General features: G+C 35.0%; 1 protein-coding gene across 1 annotated transcript; it reads right to left on the bottom strand.

The window, feature by feature from the left end:
- Nucleotides 1-1,157: 1,157 nt before the first annotated feature.
- Nucleotides 1,158-20,335, bottom strand: LOC148955923 (uncharacterized). Its single transcript, XM_089093240.1, has 3 exons — nucleotides 20,191-20,335; nucleotides 16,456-16,605; nucleotides 1,158-1,713 (listed from the first exon to the last, which is right to left on the bottom strand). The coding sequence occupies exons 2-3, from the start codon at nucleotides 16,585-16,587 to the stop codon at nucleotides 1,492-1,494; spliced, it is 354 nt and encodes a 117-aa protein (XP_088949366.1). The 5' UTR covers nucleotides 16,588-16,605; nucleotides 20,191-20,335; the 3' UTR covers nucleotides 1,158-1,491.
- Nucleotides 20,336-21,547: the final 1,212 nt, after the last annotated feature.

The raw sequence follows: 21,547 nt of genomic DNA, 5'->3' as shown, positions 1-21,547 counted from the left end.
TATTTGGCAGCCGCTAATACGCAACAATGATTTAACATAAATTTTTGCAAGGGAGTTTGTTGCTGAAATATTAAGCAGATTTTTATCCAAAAATGATGTGTTAGCACTTCACACTCTAAATACAGACTCGAAACATGCGTTTTGATTCAAAGAATGATTAAAGAAGCTTTTTCATTCAAATTTATGGCGACAAAGTTTTAGGGAATTAACTTCCCTTGTGTGGGGCACGTTTGTCGGTCTTTCTTGAGAGCTAGTTTTCCTGGACCAACTTTCTTCGTTGGCTTACCTGAAGCATATGTTATTTTTCATAATATCAGACCAAGTTTTTATAGTTACGGCAATTTAAGCGTATTCAAGATTCCTTTTTTTCATGATTATATAAAAAAAAGACAAGCTTTATCAACTGAAAGTAAGAAGCAACATTAAAAGCTAAAACGAACTGAAATTATCACATATGAAAGGGAGTTGCCCCCTCCTCAGTACCTCGCATTTTACGCTAAAAATTGACTTTTTGTTCCAATTATTTAAGAATGAGTCCTGATACACAAGGACCGTTTAGTTAGAATAATAAGCTTTTTATAAATTCAAAAAACACTTTAACGTAAAGAGCGAGGTACTGAGAAGGCAGCAGCCCCTCATATACGTAATAATTTCGGAACGTTTTAATTTTTAATGTTGCTCCTTACTTTCAGTTGAAAATAGTTGTTTTTTATATTTAATTTCTGAAAGTTTTTTTAATTAATGCTGAGAAATCCAGCTCCCCTTCCCATGAAAAATTTCCTTCCCCCACGAAAACTCCTCCGTGTAAAGATCCTCCCACGTGAGCACCCCCGCCTCCCTTGAAAATATCTTTATACTTCCCAATAGCTAATACTTTATGTAAGCAATGGGCCAAGTCCATACCTTGCATTTCTTCCCCCGGGGGCTGTGGGGGTTTTATTCATCCTCAAGGAAAAAGTTATTAGATCTTTCGACCAGGCTGAAGAAAATGGCTATTTCAAAATTTTGATCATACAACTTTGAATAAAAAGAGGGGCGGGAGAGGGGCTAGCAGCTCTCCAATATTTTGGTCACTTAAAAAGGGCCCTAGAACTTTTGATTTCCGATAAAATGAGCCCTCTTCCAATCTTCTAGGATACATGGCTCGATACGATCACCCCTGGAAAAACAAAACCCCCCAAAATACAAATAAACACGCATCCGTATAAACTTCATGAATTTTATATATTTTGAATAAGCATCAAAATTCGATTCTTTTGATGTATCTTTTACTATCAAGACTCTTGTTTCTTACAGTTTCGGCTATTATTGAGCAGCATTGCTCCTTACTTATAGTTTGTTACCCAATCTGTTTGATATACAAACAAAAAAGTACAACAAACATTGTTTTAGAATCTAGTTATTTAAAACAATTAGCTATAATTTATTGTTAAATCAGGATTGAATAAGACACTCAGCTTGAGACTGGTTATGAAATTCAGCTTTATTGAGCTAAAAATTATCATCACTGTCAAAGTGGTAATCGTAATAATCATGTTCATCCACAGATTCAATGGAATATGGCCGCCGCTTACAGGAGAATCTTAGCAAGGGTAGAGGGTCCGATAAGTATCTGAAATTATGTGCCAAGTCGTAATTAACATATAAGTAGCGAAGCTTTGGACAATATTTCTTCACAGTTTCGAGAGTCCTGTCAGTGACTCCTAAGCAGTCCTGAAAAGAAAGAGAGAAAAATTACAAAGAAAGGCACGAAGATGGCACTTATGGAATGATGCTACCTGATGAATTAAAACAATGTCAAGACAATTTTACACCATCATCGTCAAAGACAATCTAGCAAAAATATTTAACATTTTTTGCGTCAGAAAAATATTTTTATCCAGCGAATGACCTGTCTGAACACTGAACAAAAGTGAGTAATAACACCTAAAGACTTTTTCAAGAGCATTTCACAAACTTGACAGAATCATTGGACGGAATTCCAGACAGGAACATATTGAACTTCGATGAAATAAATTTAACAAATGATCCCAAACTTAAGAAGACGACTTTTAAAGCAAATACAAAGGACCCGAGGGAATTAGAACTTTCGCAAAATTAAGTTTTTGATATGATATGATGAATCGATAAAAAAACAAACCAAAAAAAAACAAGTTTTTCAACTGAAATGAAGGAGCAACATCAAAACTTAAAACGAAAAGAAATTATTAATTATATGAGGGGGGCTGCCACCTTCTCAATACCTCACTCTTTGCACTAAAGTTATTCTGAATTGAATAAAAACTTATTATTCTAATTAAACGGCCCTTGTGTTTCAGGAGTCGTTCTTAAAGAATCGGGATAAAAGTCAAACTTTAGCGTAAAGAGCGAGGTATTGAGATAAGGACAGCCCCCTCATTTAATAATAATTCCTGTTCGTTTAAAGTTTTGATATTCCTCCTTACTTTTAGTTAAAAAACGTGTTTTTAAAAATTTAATTTCTCATAGTTTTCAAATAATGCCGAGAAACTCGGCTCCCCCTCCATGGAAAATTCCTTTTCCCCACGGACAATCCCTCCATGAAAAGTTATTCCCTCGTAAAGTCCCCACCCCCACCAGGAAAATCCCTCCCAGAAAATTCCATACTAGCTAAAAATTCCCCCCGAAAAATTTCTTGCGGACGAATCCACGTGAAATTTTTTTTTACCGCACTTTCATTTGCAAAAGACTTTCATTTGCAAAAATTGTTTTAAATCATTCCAGAAATCCTCACCTCCGCGGAGGAGATTTCCCGCAAATACCCCGCCCACTAGTAGAAAGTTGCTCCCATAATAAATTCCCTCTGGAAAATTTATACCGTGGAAAACTCCCCCATGACAAATTTACTCCGCAAAAAATCCCCCCTCCAACGGAAAGATAATCTAAACAACTTCAACTCGGTAAAAATATCCTCTCAGACAATTCCCCTTAACATCTCCACATGTAAAACTGAGTCGACAAAGAGAAGGTAAGACTAATAAAAAGAAATTCGTATGCTTCATTTTTTTGTCATTTAAAAAGGGCACTAGAACTTTTAATTTCCTTTCGAATGAGCCCTTTCACGATATTCCGGTACTATAGGCTCAATGAGATAAACCCTGGGAAAACAAATAAAATAAAATAAACACGCATCTGTGAATATTTCTCTTGGAAAAAATGCAAAATTCCAAATTTTGCAGATAGGAGCTTGAAACTCCTACCATAGGGTACTCGGATACTCAGAATCTGATGAATCTGAATGAATTTAAATCTTCATTAAGATCCCTTGAATTTTGGGGGGTATGCTCCCCTCTTTTGAAAATCAGGCACATTTTCTCATGTGCATAGTTTTGATGGGTAACACTAAACTTATAGAATTTTATACATTTGGAATCAGTATAACAAGCCAAGTCTTTTGATATATCTATTGATATCAAAATTTCGTTTTTTAGTTTCAGATACTATTGGGCCATGTCATTCCTTACTTACAGTTCGTTACCCCGAACTATTTGATTCTCTCAGGCTAAAGTCTCGAGAGTAGCAAATAATCATTGAGGATGAAGTACCTTCATATTTCTTGACCGTAGCATTGAAAGTTGTTAAAAAAAAATTCTTGTTTGTTGTCTTTTCTGAACATTTATTAAAAAAACTTTCCGAAAAAGAAGTTTTTCAAAAAAGAGTAAAGAGTCATATTAAACTCAAAACAAGAACAAAAAAAAATTTCTATAACAATTTGAACTCAAAGCGACCAAAAATTACTACTAAAAAATCAATGAGACTCAAAACGAACAGTAAATAAAATAAAAGATCATAAAAAACATATGGATAGCAGGTACTAATGCATAAAAAAAAATCCCTGTAATTTTCTAAAAGACTAGAAAGAACTAAAGAAAATTAACTAAATATTTGATACATAATAATATTATTTCTAAGAAACTCGGAGTTGCTCCCGCAGAAAAATTCCCTTTGGAGAATTTATCCCGTGGAAAACTCCCACATGACAAATTTCTCCCGTGAAAATATCCCCCCCTCCAGCGGAAAGATACTTTAGACAACTCCAACTCGGTAAAAACGTCCTCTGAGACAATTCCCATTAATATTTCCACATTTAAAATTGAGTCAAGAAAGAGAAAGTAAGACTAATAAAGAGAAATTCATATAAGAATTCTAGCAAATTCCGCCAGTGTAAAATTTCCCCTGTAAAGGGCACCCCAGTAAACTTCTTTCCCCATGGACAGTCCCCCCCGCAGCATAGTCATCCCCCTCCAACCGGAAAATCTATAAATACTTCCTAAAAACAAATACTATGCGCAAACAAGTAACACAGTTGATCACTTAAAGACCTGTTCCAAGGGGCTGTGGAGGGTTATGTTGTCTTCACAGGCATAATTATCGAGGCTTTCAGCTATGCTGAACAAAATGGTTATCTCACAATTTTGATCAGAAGACTTAAGGAAAAAAGAGATAGCAGGGGGTCTAATTATCCTCCAATCTTTTTCTCATTTAAAATAAGTACTAGAGCTTATATTCCCGTTCGAATAAGCCCTTTCCCGATATTCTAGGACTCTGGGCTCAATGATATCATCTCTGGGGAAAAAAAATAATAAAAACAAATAAACCCACATCCGTGACCTTTCTTCTGGAAAAAAATTTACAAAATTCCACATTTTGCAGATGGGAGCTTGAAACTTCTACAATATGGTTCTCAGAGACACACAATCTGATGAATCTGAATCTTTATTAAGACCCCTTGACTTTTAGGGGGTATTCCCCTTTTTTGAAAATCAGGCACATGTTCTTAGGAGTGTAGTTTTTGATGGGTAACACTAAACTTGATGAATTTCATACATTTGGAATCATAGGCAGCGCGCCAGCGCTGCCTAAGTAAAGAACGATGTGGGCACAATGTGCTTTTTTTTGTTTTTTTTTCCATACCCGGGCACTTCCTATCGAAGGAGTTGTCGTAGACACTTCGAAAAGAGCTCATTCGACTGGAAATTGGACTAGCTAGTGCCCTTTTTAATAGTCGAAAGTGATTGGAGGGCAACTAGGCCCCCCCACGCCCATCATTCCCCAAAACACATCCAATGAAAATTTTGAGATAGCCATTTTGTTCAGCGTAGTTGATTTCTGAATAGAAAATATGTTTTTGAGGAGGACACTTCCCCACAGCCCTCAGGGCAAGGGTTTTAAGTTATGCCCTGGGGGCATATAAGGTTTTTTATAGAAGGTGTTGTCGTAGAAACTTCAAAATAGGCTCATTCAATTGGAAATTGGAGTAGCTATTGCCCTTTTTAATAGTCGAAAGTGATTGGAGGGCAACTACCCCCCCCCCTAAGCCCATCAGTCCCCCGAACACATCCAATAAAAATTTCGAGATAGCCATTTTGTTAAACGTAGCTAATTTCCAGATAGAAAATATATTTTTGAGGAGGACACTCCCCCACAACCCTCAGCCCTCAAGGCAAGGGTTTTAAGTTTTTTTAAGGTTTTTATAGAAGGTGTTGTCGTAGAAACTTCAAAACAGGCTCATTCAATAGGAAATTGGAGTGGCTAGTGCCCTTTTTAATAGCCGACAGTGATTGTCGAGCCCCTAGCCCCGCCCTCCCCCCCACACCCATCTTTCCCCCAAATACATCCAATCAAAATTTTGAGATAGCCATTTTGTTCACCATAGTTGATTTCCAGATAGAAAATATGTATTTAAGAAGAACACTCCCCAAAAACCCTCAGGGCAAGGGTTTTAAGTTATGCCCTGGGGGCATAAAAGGTTTTTATAGAAGGCGTTGTCGTAGAAACTTCAAAACAGGCTCATTCGATTGGAAATTCAAAGAGCTAGTGCCCTTTTTAGTAGTCGAAAGTCAATGGAGGGCAACTAGCCCCCCCCCCCATGCCCATCATTTCCACAAACACATCCAATCAAAATTTGAGATAGCCATTTTGTTCAGCGTAGTTGATTTCCAGATAGAAATTATATTTTTGAGGACAATCCCCCTTAGGGCAAGTCCTTAGGGCAAGGGTTGTAAGTTATGCCCTAGGGGCATATAAGGTTTTTTTTATAGAAGGCATTGCCGTAGAAACTTTAAAAAAGGCTCATTCGATTGGAAATTTAAAGGGCTACTGCCCTTTTAAATAGTCGAAAGTGATTATGGGGCAACTACCCCGGCTCTTACGCCAGCCTTTCCCCCAAACATATATAATCAAAACTTTGAGATAGCCATTTTATTCAACTTAGTTGTAACTTCTGGAAATTAGGTCTTTGAGAATGGCAACTTAGAGCAGGGCACTTTGTATCGAAGAAGTTGTCGTAAAAACTTCGAAAAGCCCTCATTCAATTGGAAATTGGAGTGGCTTGTGCCCTTTTTAATATTCGAAATTGATTGGAAAGTGACTAACACCCCTCTCACGCCCACTATTTCCCCAAACACATCCAAGGAATATTTTGAGATAGCCCTAGTACAGGCAAATGGAGGTTTGACCCGAAACAAATTGCAACAGAAATGATTCTTACACAATCTTGTAGAGAAAAAAAAACTGAACAACATATCCATTTTCACATATTCTGAGTCGACGCGAAAAATCCGTTTTTTGGCTTTTAATGCGATTCTTTTTACGTTTTCCGAAAAAAAATATAATTTTAGTATCCGACTGTTTTTCTTGAAATGAAGTATGATTCTGATGCAGAATGACAAGCTGAGACAAAAAATGAAGTCAGATTGGGTGTCTGGTGCCAAACAAAAAAGTGTCACTATCATCAATATGCGTTGCGGTAATTTTTGTAAAGACAATCAATCGGCACTTGTTATTCAACAAATGATCGGTTGTTCGTAAAAACACATTAACTAGGCACTAGTATAAGACACTTCGAAGGCTACGTAATGCAATAAAAATGAAAATCGTCACATTCATCACTCAGTGTTTTAAAGATTTCAAAGTTTATTCCCAAGATTTGACTGAGAAATCAATTAGTTTTTATTGTAGACCAGGCCATGTGGCATGGATTTACTCCCGTCGTAACTTATGACCAACCCTTGTGCTGGAAAGCCATGAAAATGATCGAAAAGGCTTCACCAGGAAGTGCACTTTCAAAAGTCGTCCTGAAACTTGGGTGATTTCAAACCATGATAAGTTTTCTTGGAGCAATGGGTTACATCATGTATGGGTCAGGACTCAGAGAGGTTCTTGAACACGTGTATGCGCCCAATACTGTTCCCCACCTTCTCAGCGGAAAAGCGATCACTAGAGCAGTAGGTGGACATTTACTTATTGACGCTGCACTACACGCCATTCTGCTTTCTGAGGTTTTTACCGACAACCAGGCTAGTGTTGATGAGCCAAGACTACAATCCGAAGAAATTGTGGAACTCAGAAACCTATACGAGAAACTGATGAATAAGGAAGTAGTTGCTGAGGTTGCAGAAGGCAATCCTTCCTTAGAAAAATACAGGAATTCATCAGCAGCAAGAGAAAAGAACTGCTCCAGTGTCGAACATCAAAGCTTTGGTTCCAGTATTTGGACATGGTTGTGATTCTACGAAACTTTGTAAAAGGAGAAAGAACTGGGTCATGGGAGCTCCATTTGAAGTCTACCTCAGACATGTTACCTTACCTGGCGGTTGCAGGACACAACCACTATATGAAATCATGCCATCTGTACCTCCAGCGAATGGACAAGCTCCAAGATACCCATCCTACGGTCTACCAGGCTTTCCAGAGTGACATGCATGTAGTAAGACGTTCTGATAGATTTTGGGCTGGACTCTCCACAGATTTTGTCATTGAACAGGAGCTTATGCGCTCTCTTAAAACCTCTGGTGGCTTTACCAACGGCAGCGGCATGACAGAGGCTTAGAGGTCCTTATGGGTTTTGTCGCGACCAGTCTGCTCTATAGTAAACCTTCTGATGGAACGTATCTCAAAAATTTTGTACGCAGACGATTATCGAGTTTCTGGAAAGGGGTTCACCATTTGAGGGAGATGTTCAGTTAAGAAGCATAGCAAATGGTCTAACTGCCTATCCGTCTGCCAACGTTGATTTTGCCAAAGATGTTGGCCTAAAAGTCATTGACGCCATGTCTGGACAGCTGGTCTCTGACTTTGTGTTTCGACGAAAACAACAGGCAATCCAGATGACCACCAAGCAAAGTCCAAGCGGAGACTGCAAACGAATAGACCCGACTCTTCTTTTTCAGAGGTTTATCATGATCGCGAAAAGGATCAATCTTACGGAAACTGAGTACTTTCAACACGAACTGTGTTCCTACCCAGCGTCACTTTTTGACAGCTCCTGCATGCTCCGGACTGCGAACAAACCAGAACTTGCGAAGACCATAGCCCAGGCGTGCAATCTTGAGAAGCATTCATTTCCCCTCCCCGAAGGCACTCGATATATCCTAGACGGAGGAGCTCTGCTGCACAGGATACCATGGACAAAAAATGAAAGATACCTGGAGATTCTAGACCATTATACAACTTACGTGACAGGAAAGTACCCTTCTGCCACTATCGTTTTCGACGGCTACGATGGTGGGGCTTCCATAAAAGATACTTGAAATAACTCCGCAGAGAAGTTTTTGAAAACAAAGTGACAACGGCAAACTCTTTTGTTCACCCAGAACATCTGCCACCAACTTCTGATGCAGCCAAGTTTCATAGCTATAGAGTTTTTTTTTTATAAAGTTCAGGTATGGAAAGGGGAGCCGGATCCGGAACTGAAAGCCGAGGAATGGGGATGAAAGAATAAAGATTACTTCTTGTACCCATTAACAACTCACCTCCCAACAGCCCCGCGTATGCTCCTAAAGATCGTGAAGTGATCCTGTCGTGTACAGTGTAGTTCAGCGAGGTGTAGCTGCTTTAAAAACGGCTTAGTTTGTACTTCAGCATGCAGAACCTGCAAGGGAACAATGTGTTCCAACTCCCCAAAAATCGCCAGCAACAATGATGAAGAGAACCTAGAATCCTAGTCGTTAATCCATTGCAAATGAAGAAGTTCTGAAACTAGTCGGAATCTGATTCTCTATTTTGTATTTTTTATAAGATTGATCCTATTTAATAGACTGTGAAGATTAGACACTATGGGTTGACCCTAAACAGTATACGAAGAGTGTTTTAAGTGTGATTTACGTTACTGACCACCGAAAACCAGTTCGGTTTGTAATTCACTTTCCCTAATTATTTTCTAAAAAAAATGTAGATCATTCATTAATGATTAAGATTTTTTTTTCTGGTTCAGTGAACAAACTATTTGATTCTATTTTCGGTCTCAGCTCGTGTTTCTACGTCAGGATCATGCTTTCATTCAAGAAAATCAGGCTACAGCAAAAATAGTATTTTTTTAGGCGAAAAAGTCGAAAACATAGTTACTTTTTGTATGGTGCTTCTTACGCTAAATCCAACTTCGTTTTCGGTCTCGCCATGTTATTTTGGTTTAGAATCATACTTCAGTTCAAGAAAAACCAATGTCCACGAAAACTGCGATTTATATTCGAATAACGGAAAAAATAGCATTAAAAGCCAAAAAACGGTTATTTTGCATCGACTCAGAATATACAAAAATGGATCGGTTGTTCAGTTCTTTTTTTTTCTCTAAAAGATGGTGTAAAAATCATTTCTATTAGGATTGTTCCGGGTCAAACCTCCATTTGCCTGCACTTCGGCTATCTCAAAATTTTGCTGGGTTGTGTTGGGGGATTTAGTGGGCGTGAGTGGGGTGTTAGTCACTTTCCAATAACTTTCTGATATTAAAAAGGGCACACGCCACTCCAATTTCCGTTTGAATGAGGGCTTTTCGAATGTTCTACAACGACTTTTTCGATAAAAAGTGCCCTGCTCTGAAGGAATTAATTAATAAATAATAAATTATGCCAGCATCATTCTTATATGCCCCCAGGGCATAACTTAAAACCCTTCCCCTGAGGGTTGTGGGGGAGTATCCTTCTCTTTACTTAGTCCCCGTTTCTTGTCCCCGTTTCTTGTCTCGTTCTCGAATGTTCCCGTTCTTTACTTAGGCAGCGCGATCGTGCTGCCTATGATTTATACAACAACTTTCTATATAAACCTTATATGCCCCCAGGGCATAAATTAAAACCCTTGCACTGAGGGCTCTGAGGGGGGTTGTCATAATAAAATACCTAATTTCCAGAACGTTCAACTACGTTGAACAAAATGGATATCTCAAAATTTTGATTGGATATGTTTTGGAAAATGGTGGACGTGAGAGGGGCGTTAGTCGCTATCCAATAACTTTCAACTATTAAAAAAAAGCCCAAGCCCTTTTTTATATAAACCTTATATGCCCCTAGGGCATAACACGGGACATAATTTTGTAATTTCCGACAAAATGAGTATTATATTCGTAAAGAGCATAAAAAAAGGCATTGAGTAGTATATTCACTTTAGTTGTAACTCAATAATATGATTTGGTAAATATTTACCAGTTTCTACTCATACAAAATCTGTTAACTATGATGATACCAGATATTTTTAAGTGAGGATAGTGTTCTTAACATTTTTCCTTATGTCCAGCAAGGTTCCTAGGCTAGGTTTATAATACTGATTGGCTAATTTAAAGATTTGTGCATATATACATTGTCAAATTAGCCATTCAGTGGTACCCCCTAGATTTGAACAAGAATGTGCTGCTTAGGACCACTTGTCATGGGGCTAGAATTTCAATAAAACCTTATATAACCCCAAAGCGTAAGTTATAACCCTTTTCCTGAAGACTGTGGGGGGAGTGTCCTTCTCAAAGGTATAATTTCCTGAATTTTGAATTGCGTGGAACAAAATGGTTGTCTCAAAAATCTTTATTGGAGGTGTTTGGGTAACTGGTGGGCGTGGATGGGGTGTTAGTTGCTTTCCACTCACTTGCAACTGTCAAAGAAGGCATTAGCAATTTAAATTTCCAGTCGAATGATCCCTTATTGAAGTATCTATGACAACACGATCTATACAAACCTAATATGCCCCCGTGGCCTACTATACACTCCAGGGCCTGAGGGCGGTGTGGGTGGGGGGGGTGTCATCCTCAAAGACCTAATTTCCAGAACTGAAAACTCGTTGAATAAAATGGTTATCTCACAGTTTTGATTAGATGTGTTTGGGAAAATGGTAGGCGTGAGAGGCGGTTTAGTTGCCCTTTAATCACTTTCGACTATTTAAAAGGGCACTAGCTCTTTAAATTTCCAATCGAATGAGCCTTTCTTAAAGTTTCCATGACAACGCCTTCTATAAAAAAAAACCTTATATGTCCCCAGGGTATAACTTACAACCCTTGCCCTAAGGGGGACTGTCCTCAAAAACATAATTTCTATCTGGAGATCAACTACGCTGATCAAAATGGCTATCTCAAAATTTTGATTGGATGTGTTCATAAAATTCATTGAAATCACGCGTGTACTTTTTCAGTGTTTATACAGAAGTCTAAGCCCTTCTTTGTTAATTAGTCATCCATCATTTCAAAACGGACATTAACAATTATAGACTTTCTCAAAAAGAAATAGTAGGTTGATAGCAGACCTTAGTTGATTGATATAAATCTTAGTTGAAATAAGAAGCAATTTAAAATACTTAACGGGGAAAGTTTATGATGGAGCTTCATTTATGAGTGGCCAGTTTCAAGGCTGTGCTTCTATAGCCCGTGAAACATTTTCCCAGGCAGTCTATGTTCACTGTGCAAGTCACTCCTTAAACTTAACCCTGTGTCATTTGTACAACAGACCTGTTATGAGACATTGTCTAGGAACTTTCAAAGAAGTAATCGATTTCTTTAGAATTTCACCTAATTTACCTAATTTCACCTTTAGAATTTCTGCAACTTTTAAACAAATTATTAAAAAAAGTAATCCTATCACAGGGACAAAAAGAATAAGATTGAACACATGTTGCGAGACTAGATAAAAGCAATCATTTTGTTTAAAGAGATGTTCATTATTATCTGTAAAGCTATGAGGGATATTCAAGAACATCCTGATTCAGCTTCTGAATCTTCAAGCAAAGCTTATTCTTTGCTATCTACTACTGTGAGATACGGTTTTGTTGCAGCTATGGCTACTGTCAGTAAAGTTATTAGTCTGTCAACAATTTATCGACATATTTGCAATCAGAAACTATAGATATTGTATACTTTCTCAAACACGCTGACGATCTTAAGACTGAAGTTAGAGACAAAAGGGAGAGGAGTGAATCAATGTTTCACCCTCTTTTTACTGAAGGGACTGAACTGTGACATGAAATCAGCATTAGAATGCCCAGATGAGCTCCAATGCAAACCTATAGGGATAATTATCCAACAGCGTAAAAAGATCCTGAAATGTAAATATTGACGAAGACCACACTGCCTTTCCATATCAAACAAACACAACTTAAAAACAATAGGGAAATTTTTTCCAAGACAGTGCAATTTAAATTGGTGAATATATCGGCCCTATGTCCAAGGGCCGTCTTCAGCACAACATTAAAGAAAAATATATATAAAAACAACTTAAATTAAAATACGAATTTCAAAACTAAAAATGCTTTTAAAAAACCTTGAAAACAGACCCAGTATCCTTACTTCAACGAAGTTCAACCAGTACTGATAAATAAAATGATGAGAGGATGAAGTTATTCAAACGAAATAAAATGAAATTATTACCTACAAGTTTTCAAAGCTAATCTTGCTTTTTAGCAGCTAGTCTTAAAGGCCTTTGTGTAACGGGTTCAATACGATTGTCAGTTGGTTTAACAAAATATTTTGTTATATCATTTTTAATTAAATTTGAGTATAAAGAATTCAGTGAATATTCTCCTAAATCCCTATTTAAGGAAATATTTTTACTTATTTTGAGCCTAATTTCGATTGATTCGCGGACCACATGTTTTATCCCCAAATCACTAGAAGATTTTTTATCCCCAAAGGTGAGAAGATTTTTCAAAAAGTATTGTGTGGCTGGGATTATCAAATATATGGCTAGCTAAAGCAGAATCAAAGGAGTTATTAGAACTACTAGTAATTAACGCTTTTTCTATGTCTTCTTTATGCTGGTGGATCCGTTTTCCTATATTCTGATGAGTTCTGCCAACGTAGTAATTGCCACAATCGCATGGTATTTGGTAAACCCCTCCTTTGCGAGTACCTGGGGTTTTATCTTTACCGGAGTTTAAGAACTTTATTATTTTAAAATTCATGGTGAAAACTAAATACAGATTGTTTTGTGTGCACATATTTTTTTATTTTTGTGGTGATTCTTGGTATGTACGGAAGATAGATTTATATTAGAGGGTTTTTCCGGAGCCTCACATTGTGAAATATCGTTGATTTTACGAAAAGGTCTTTTTAGTCTATGGTTAATCGTATTATTTACAAAAGGAATGGGGTATCCGTTGCCAAAAAGAATATCTCTGATGAAATTTATTTCTGCTTTTATGTATGAATCGGAGCAAATGTTCAGGGCACGGTCAATGAGAGAAGTTACAACTGCTCTTTTAACTTGTGGGGGGTAATTTGAATTAAGATGAAGATATCTATTGTTTTGTGTTGGTTTTCTATAGATAGTGAAGTCAAAGTTATTAGTATTACGGATAATTAGCACATCTAAAAAAGGTAGTTTATTTTCAAATTCAGTTTTTATGGTAAACAGCAAATTTCTATCATAAGTATTAAGATGATCTAGGAAACCCCGAAGTTCAATTTCCCCATAATTCCAAAGTGAAATTACGTCATCCATGTAACAACCCCAATAGACATGTTTTAAAAATAAGAATTTAATGCCCAATTTTCAAGGGTCTCGACATAAATATTAGCTAGTAGGCCGGATAGAGCTGCTTCCATTGTTAACCCATTTATTTGTTGATAAAAAGAATCACAAAACTGAAAATACATTGAAAACTTATTACAAATTTGAACAAAATTAACTAAAACTTCACCATCAATCCCTGTCACAGAGTCTTTGATTAAGTGACACTTTTCTTCTATTTTGGTTTTTAATAATTGCTCAGAAGTAGCCACATCTAGATTTGTGTACATGGAAACAATTACAAAACTACTGATTATTGTGTTTTCCGAAATACTTGTGTTATTAAGTTTTTTAACCAAATCTGTCGAATTACTAATTCGGCAGATTTGGTTAAAAAACTCTGTGTTACCTGGTATCTCAGTGTTACCCAGGAGTGCCTCAGGTCAGGAACGGCTAAATGGATTGGCCTTATTATTCTTGCATAGGTATGTTCCAGTAAATGCAGAAAATGTTTTGGATAAACTAGCCCACAAAAAACGGCAGCTTGATTTTATTTTTATAATTACATATTCACAGTGTTGTCTCAATAAAGAATGTACCATATATTCTAAACTTATTTGTTCTTTTTTAACCAGTAGTAACACCCCTCAGTCAATTTATCCGTCCCCAAATTTTTTTCCGAAATTTTTCGCTGGGTTCGCCCCTACTCAGGATAAACGTACCTCCTTATAAACAAAGGGTAACTTATGTAATGCAACGTTTAAACAAACATGCCCCTCATCAATCCCCAAAATTCAGCCGAAATACATATAGCCTTTTCAAACACAATCAAATTCAAACATCCTCACTTTTCCTAGCAACAAGTCCTGCAATTAAAAAGGGTAAATTGTATGATTTACAATTTTCACCCTGGGACTTTGGGGGGCATTGCATCCCCAGAGGTACAGTTACTAGACCTTCTGGCTATTTTGAGCAAAATCATTTATTAAAATTTTGATCAGTGTTCACGGGAGGGGCATTTAAAAAGGACAGGGGTACTTGTAATTCACCCCATCTGCTTATACAGGTTAGCCCTTTAAATATTGTTCTTGGCTTCTAGAAAATCGTTTAGCCTATTCCTATCCATCTGCTGTTTAAATGCCTCGTGCTATCTTTTGAACTTCGACGGCTGCACTGAATTGTTTCTGTGTGAACATTTTTGCGATTTTCCGACATCCACTTTTCGTGAGCTGTTTTGAACAAAAAAAAAACGCATCAATGAGAACCAAGGATTCCGATAGGTTCAAATTGAGCCACCTGGTCGAAATGTGCTTGACTGGTTTTATTTTGAACTGTGAGATAACTAGTTTCCCGATTATACTTACTTGAGATATAGTTTTTAACAGTAGGATGTCGTTTGAGATATTGAATATAATTTAGATTGAATAAAAGTTATTAAGTACATGAGGCGTAATACCCCATCCTCAGAACCTCGCTCCTTATAGAGCTTCAAAGAAAACTTCCCATTCTAATTAAACGGCCCTTATAAATCTGTAGTCGTTTTTAAAGAATTTATAAAAAATTAAGAAATTAATTTAAAGAGTGAGGTATTTTAGGAGGAAGCAAACCACCACATTAAATATTGAATTATCTTATATAGTTTTAAGTTTAAATGCTATTCCTTACTTTATGTTGAAAAACCTTGTTTAAAAAAAAATATTTTTTGTTCGTTTTTCAAACGGGAAGTCTTCCTCCCCTCCATGGAAAGTTACACAAAAACAAGAATACATACTTCTGAATAGCAAACATTATATTTAAACAATGGGCAAATGTCTTAACGTGCAACCTTTTCCCCAGGGACTATGGGGAGATGGCGTGTCATCCCAAAAAAAATGGTTACTGGAATTTTCAACTATGCTCAAATAAATGAAGGTTAACCCAAACATCGAAGATCCTTAGCGCCGCTGTCCGTCAATTAAGACAAGCAATAGTACCATTTACGGTAAGATTTTAGCTTTTAAAGAACTTTTATTCGCCTCTTTCCCCGGCACCGAGTCGCGTTATTGTTAAATTTATTTAATTTTATAAAAAATTATGCAAAACTATGTTTATATTATCGTTAACAGGGAACAAATAATTTTAGTTTATGTAGCTTAAAGCTTAACACTTTCATTTCAAAACGGTTTCAACATGGAGCAGTAACAACATAAGTATGACTCATTGCATAAATGAGACCTTCAAGCGAAATTGGAGAGCTAGGCGAGAGGCAACTAAAAACGTGTATTCAGCTTAAAAACTTCAGTGTATTACAACTTAGATAATTTCAAATGTTGAATTAATTCTTCTTTCGGGAACATTTTCTTTGTAATTTGTTCTTTAGCTTGATTTGTCATACCCAAGGGCGTGCCACCTTGGGTGTTTACCCGCTCTCCCCTAGATCTAATCCAGAAGAGCATCCATTGTGCAATATTTAGTCCAGGACTGGAACTACTTTAATAGTACAGGCAGCTTTAATATTCCTCCTTTATTAGTTCAGTGTCAGCACTCCTGAAGACAGTTCAAAAGAACAGAGAACCATGGTCTCCACTATTATTATTTTTAACTTTTACGAAAAAGTCAATAACACAAAAGATGAAATTAATTAGTAAGAAAGAAAAGATTAAAAAAAAATGCGATGAAAGTATTCTCCTTCTGTTCGTAATCTAGCAATTTCAAGGATACAATCTATTTAAAAAAAAGAATAATCATTTACTTAAATTACCTCCACATCGAGGAAACGTAATCTTGTTAATTCCGGAAGGAGTTTAGATAAACCCAAGTCGGTAATTTTACTGCACTCGTCTAAATCCAGTTCTTCTATAGACTGTGTCAATGGTTGTGCTGCAAGGTCCATAAGACCACAATCGGTAATCTGAAATAAGAACAAACATGAAATTCAAACAACATCACATATGCCTTTACATCTAAAATCGACAAAAACTAAAGTGTAGAAAATAAAGAGTAACTATAAGAATACATGAGAAAATATTTCTTATCCTTTGCACAGTAATATAAAAGTATGTAAACATTTAAAACATTTCGAATGTATTTCCATCTATGGTTTTGTTTTTTCCAAGGTTGGAATTCAATCCCAAAGGACCTAAAACTAATAGAAAATGATAACCATTCCCTTCATTTAACTTATCATTTCAGAAAATGATCAGTTAAATGTTAAATGTGTAAGCTTGAAAGAATAGAAAAAGTTACACAAATATTGGGCAAAAGATGATATAAGTATTGCTATCTTTGATAAATATACCTGATCTGAGCATGTACAATCAAGGTATCTACTAAAAAACTCCACATAAACATTTTGTCAATACCATTGAAAAGATGTCTTACAACAGAATTAACGATTTCAATCCAGACAAGTTGAAGCCACAAATCACATCCAACATCTATGTATATCTTGGATATACCGTATCTTATTGTATTTTATAAGCCAAACAAAATCGGAAACTACGGTTAGTTTCTATTATAGAAACTATTATACGTCAGCGTATTATTTAGTTTGCTGTTAGCATTTTTTTTTATCCCGCAGAAGGGCAAATTTCCACTTTCTGAATTTACAAAAGAATTTTCCCGGGGGGGGGGGGGTTACAAAAATTACAAAAAACATAACAAAATTATTTATATTCATTTTTGTTACGATTTTACAATTCAGGCGATTTTTTTTTTGGTGGGGGGGGGCTTAAAAAACCAAAATCCCCACCCCTGGATACGACCGCGATAATGATATACCGACATTAGGTCCGTTTGAGGGTTACTAAATCTATATAAAATAGTCCTCGTAATTATAGGCCATTTCGACTGCTAGATGATTAACTTTTCTAGTTTGACTTTTGTTGTTAGCACCTAAGTTGGCAGACCCGGGAGTATGACAAATCAATCTAAAGAGCAAATTATTTATTGTTTGTTTTAAAAATTTTTATTGTTTTAAAAAAATAGAGTTGTGAGAAAGTCAAACTCTGGCGCAAAGAGCAAGGCGTTGAGGAGGGGACAGCCCCTTTCATATACGGAATAATTTCTGTTCGTTTTAAGTTTTAATGTCGTGTTAATTTTTCAATTTAATTTATAAAAAAAAATAATTTTTATTTAATTTTTAAAATTTTTTTAATTAATTGAGGTTTTTATTTTTGGTCAACGTACATGAATAATTAAAACAAATTTTGCATATTAATTTTACTTTTATTTGGTTAAATGACTTTCTCGAAACTTTAATTTAGTTTAGTTTAATTTTAGTTTAATTTTATTTATGAACATTTTTATTAGTAATAAATATACGTAACTAACGAATTAACTTACGTAACGAACTTCTATATTCATGTATTTTTAGTACGTATATTACGGGGTTCTTCCTTTAGTCAATACCTTGCTCTTAAAGCTAAATTTCAAATTTTGTTAATTCTTAAAAAATGACTCCTTAATCACAAAGACCTTTAATTAGAATAAATATCTCTTATAAAATTAATTTAAAAATATTTGGCTGAAAGAGCGAGGTATTGACTAGCGGGTGAACCCAATTCTATACGTAATATTTTCTGTTTGTTTTAAGTTTTGACGTTGCTCCTTACTTTCAGTTGAAAAAATTTTTTTTTTATGATTTCTGATCTGTTTTTAAATTATACTGGGACATCCGGCATCTCCTTCTTAGCACTGTTCCTTCCCCCCTTACCAATTCCTTCATGTCCCTATACTCTCACATAACCCCCCTCCCCCCCACTACCATAAAAGAACCCCCAAAACACTTCTGTGTGCATCCCAATAACCAAAACTATATTTTAACCTTGGATAAGGTTTATAACTTTCAGCCCGTCCCCGGGGACGTGGTAGATTAAGTCATCCTAAGAGACATAGTTATCATATTTTCGACCATGGTGAACATAATGGCTATCTCAAAATTTTGATCAGGAGACTTTAGGAAAAAATGAGCGTGGGAGGGGGCCTAGTTGCCCTCCATTTTTTCTTCACTTAAAAAGGGCACTAGAAATTTTAATTTCCATTCCAATGAGCCCTCCAACGATATTCTAGGACCACTGGGTCGATACGATCAACCCTGGGGAAAAAAAAAACAAATAAACACGCAGCCGTGATCTTTCTTCTGGCAAAAAATGCAAAATTCCATATTTTTGTAAATAGATGCTTGAAACCTCTACAGTAAGGCTCTCTGATACGCTGAATATGATGGTGTTGATTTTCATTAAGGTTCTATAGCTTTTAGGGGGTCTTTCCCCCTTTCTTCGAAAATCAGCCAAATTTTACCAGGCGCGTAACTTTTGATGGGTAGGACAAAAGTTGATGAAACTTATCTGCTTGATCTTTGATTATTAAACCTAGTCCGATTTCTAAAAACTTCAACCAAGATCTACTAAGCTTCAAACTTTTGGTTTTCTTTTTTAAGGTTTTTGAATTGTTGTAATCCTTGTTAAATGATATACACATATTTTTTCAACTACCAAGTTCTCTTTACGTAATTTAATGTCTTTTCATACTGAGTCCTTTAAAAGATATTCGATTATTAAAGCAAGTCCAATTTCTAACAACCATTTCTACTAAGCTTCAAACTTTCGTTTTTTTTAAGGTCTTTGAATTGTTGTAATCCCGTGTTGGAAAATTTACAAATATTTTTGTCATTGCCAGTTTTCTGCTATTTGAGAAATTTGATGTCTTTTCATTATGCTGTCTTTTAAAAGTATTTTATTATTATTATTGCTTGTCAGATTTCTAACAAAAATATGTGCGAAAATTGAAATTTTGGTTTTTTTCATTAAGGTCTTTGAATTGCTTTAATCCATTGTTGGAAAATTTACAAATATTTTTTACATTAACAGTTTTTTGATCTTTGAGAAATTTGATGTATTTTGATTCTGCTGTCTTTTAAAAGTATTTGATTATTATTATGGCTTGTCAGATTTCTAACAACCATATGTACTAAGCTTGAAATTTTGGTTTTGTTCATTAAGGTATTTGAATTGCTGTAATTCCTTGTTGGAAAATTTACAAATATTTTTCCCATTACCAGTTTTTTGCTCTTTGAGAAATTAAATGTATTTTGATACTGCTGTCTTTTTAAAAGTATTTGATTATTATTAAGGCTTGTCCGATTTCTAACAACCATATGTGCTAAACTTGAAATTTTGGTTTTGTTTTTTAAGGTTTTTCAATTGTTGTAATTCCTTGTCAAAATATAGATGCATATATATATATGCATATATATATATATATATATATATATATATATATATATATATATATATATATATATATATATATATATATATATATATATATATATATATATATATATATATATATATATATATATATATATATATATATATATATATATATATATATATATATATATATATATATATATATATATATATATATATATATATATATATATATATATATATATATATATATACATGTGGAAAGAAAGAGAAATACAAACTCCAAAACAGGATTGCAAACCAAGCTTCTTTAAAGAACAGGATTTGAATGCAAACTTCAAAGACAAATCGGTCACTCTATTGCAACTGAGATCCAACTCTGTCAACCCTGTGAAAAGAAAAAATAATAATATATAAAACCACACCAACAAAGACATTCTTAATCAGCATTAAATTATAAAATATTCAAGATTCTGTCGATTATTTGTATAACTCAAGAACGTACGTAAATGAAATATTCAGAGCAAGCCAAAATTCAAAACAAGTCGGGTTCTTATTATAATTATACATATCATATACAAAGACAGGGGGGTTGTGGAGCTTCATAAAATTATTCAACCCTCAAAATTGTGGAATATTTATCATTTTGCCCATAGTGTCCTATGTTCTTTGACAAATATTTTCTTGTAGAGTTAGCCTTTCCCACCAGATAAGGGTCAGAACGTATTTTACGATATAAAATAGTTGCTGAACAGAACAGAGTATGAAAATATCCTCATAGCAAAAATACGGAATAAGTCAGGGTTAGCCAGAGAACCAGGACCAGAATGACCCCAAACCACCGGCATACTAAATGTTCGGCAAATACTTCGGCAAATACGGAATATTTACCCCTCCTTCTAAGAGGTGTAAATATTTAAAACTACTGCACTAAACTACAGCTGAAGAGAAATTCCAACTGGACATCCAAATTATTTAAAAAGTCTGAACTGAAATGGGAAATTTTAGTTCTTCAATAGAAGAGTGGTTAATAAATACAAAAGTATTCCAACATAAATGATTGGGACTATTACATTAAAACATATTGAGAAATTCATTAGAAAACATTAGAAAAACACTACAAATATTTCAATAATCACCAAAAAATTAAATTAAGACAGTGAAAATCCACTGAATGTAAATTGAGTATTAAAAAAAATACTGCTTCCAGTAAATGTTAAATGGCAGTAGCCTGTAGGGAAATTAGGTTTATGTTTTGAGAGGGTTGAGTTGAGTCTTAACGTAGTTGAGTTTATAATCCAATTTATATTTATTTGAATTGCCACTTAATTTTACCGTATTTTCTGTCATTTTTTATTAATGTATTAAAAAAAAACTTTCATAAAAAAATTCTTTTAAAGAAAAGGACATAATATAAAAAAAATAAGATCAGAAAAAATAGAAACATACAATAACTCCAACTCAAAACGACCAGAAATCACTATTAAATAATAAATGAAACCCAAAACGAAGAGAAATTAAATAAACAATCATAGCAAAAAAATATACAACAGGCGCTAATATAAATTAATAAATAAATCTTAAAACAAGTAAAGATTGAATTGAATATACAAATCAAGCTTAAAACAAACAGAAATA

The sequence above is a fragment of the Artemia sp. Qi Xiang Cuo genome, chromosome 1 (genome assembly GCF_049724085.1).
Source record: "Artemia sp. Qi Xiang Cuo chromosome 1, ASM4972408v1, whole genome shotgun sequence".
In the NCBI taxonomy this organism is placed as follows: Eukaryota; Metazoa; Arthropoda; class Branchiopoda; order Anostraca; family Artemiidae; genus Artemia; species Artemia sp. Qi Xiang Cuo.
Note: the sequence above shows the minus strand (reverse complement) of the source record. Positions and strands in the feature narration are given on the sequence as shown.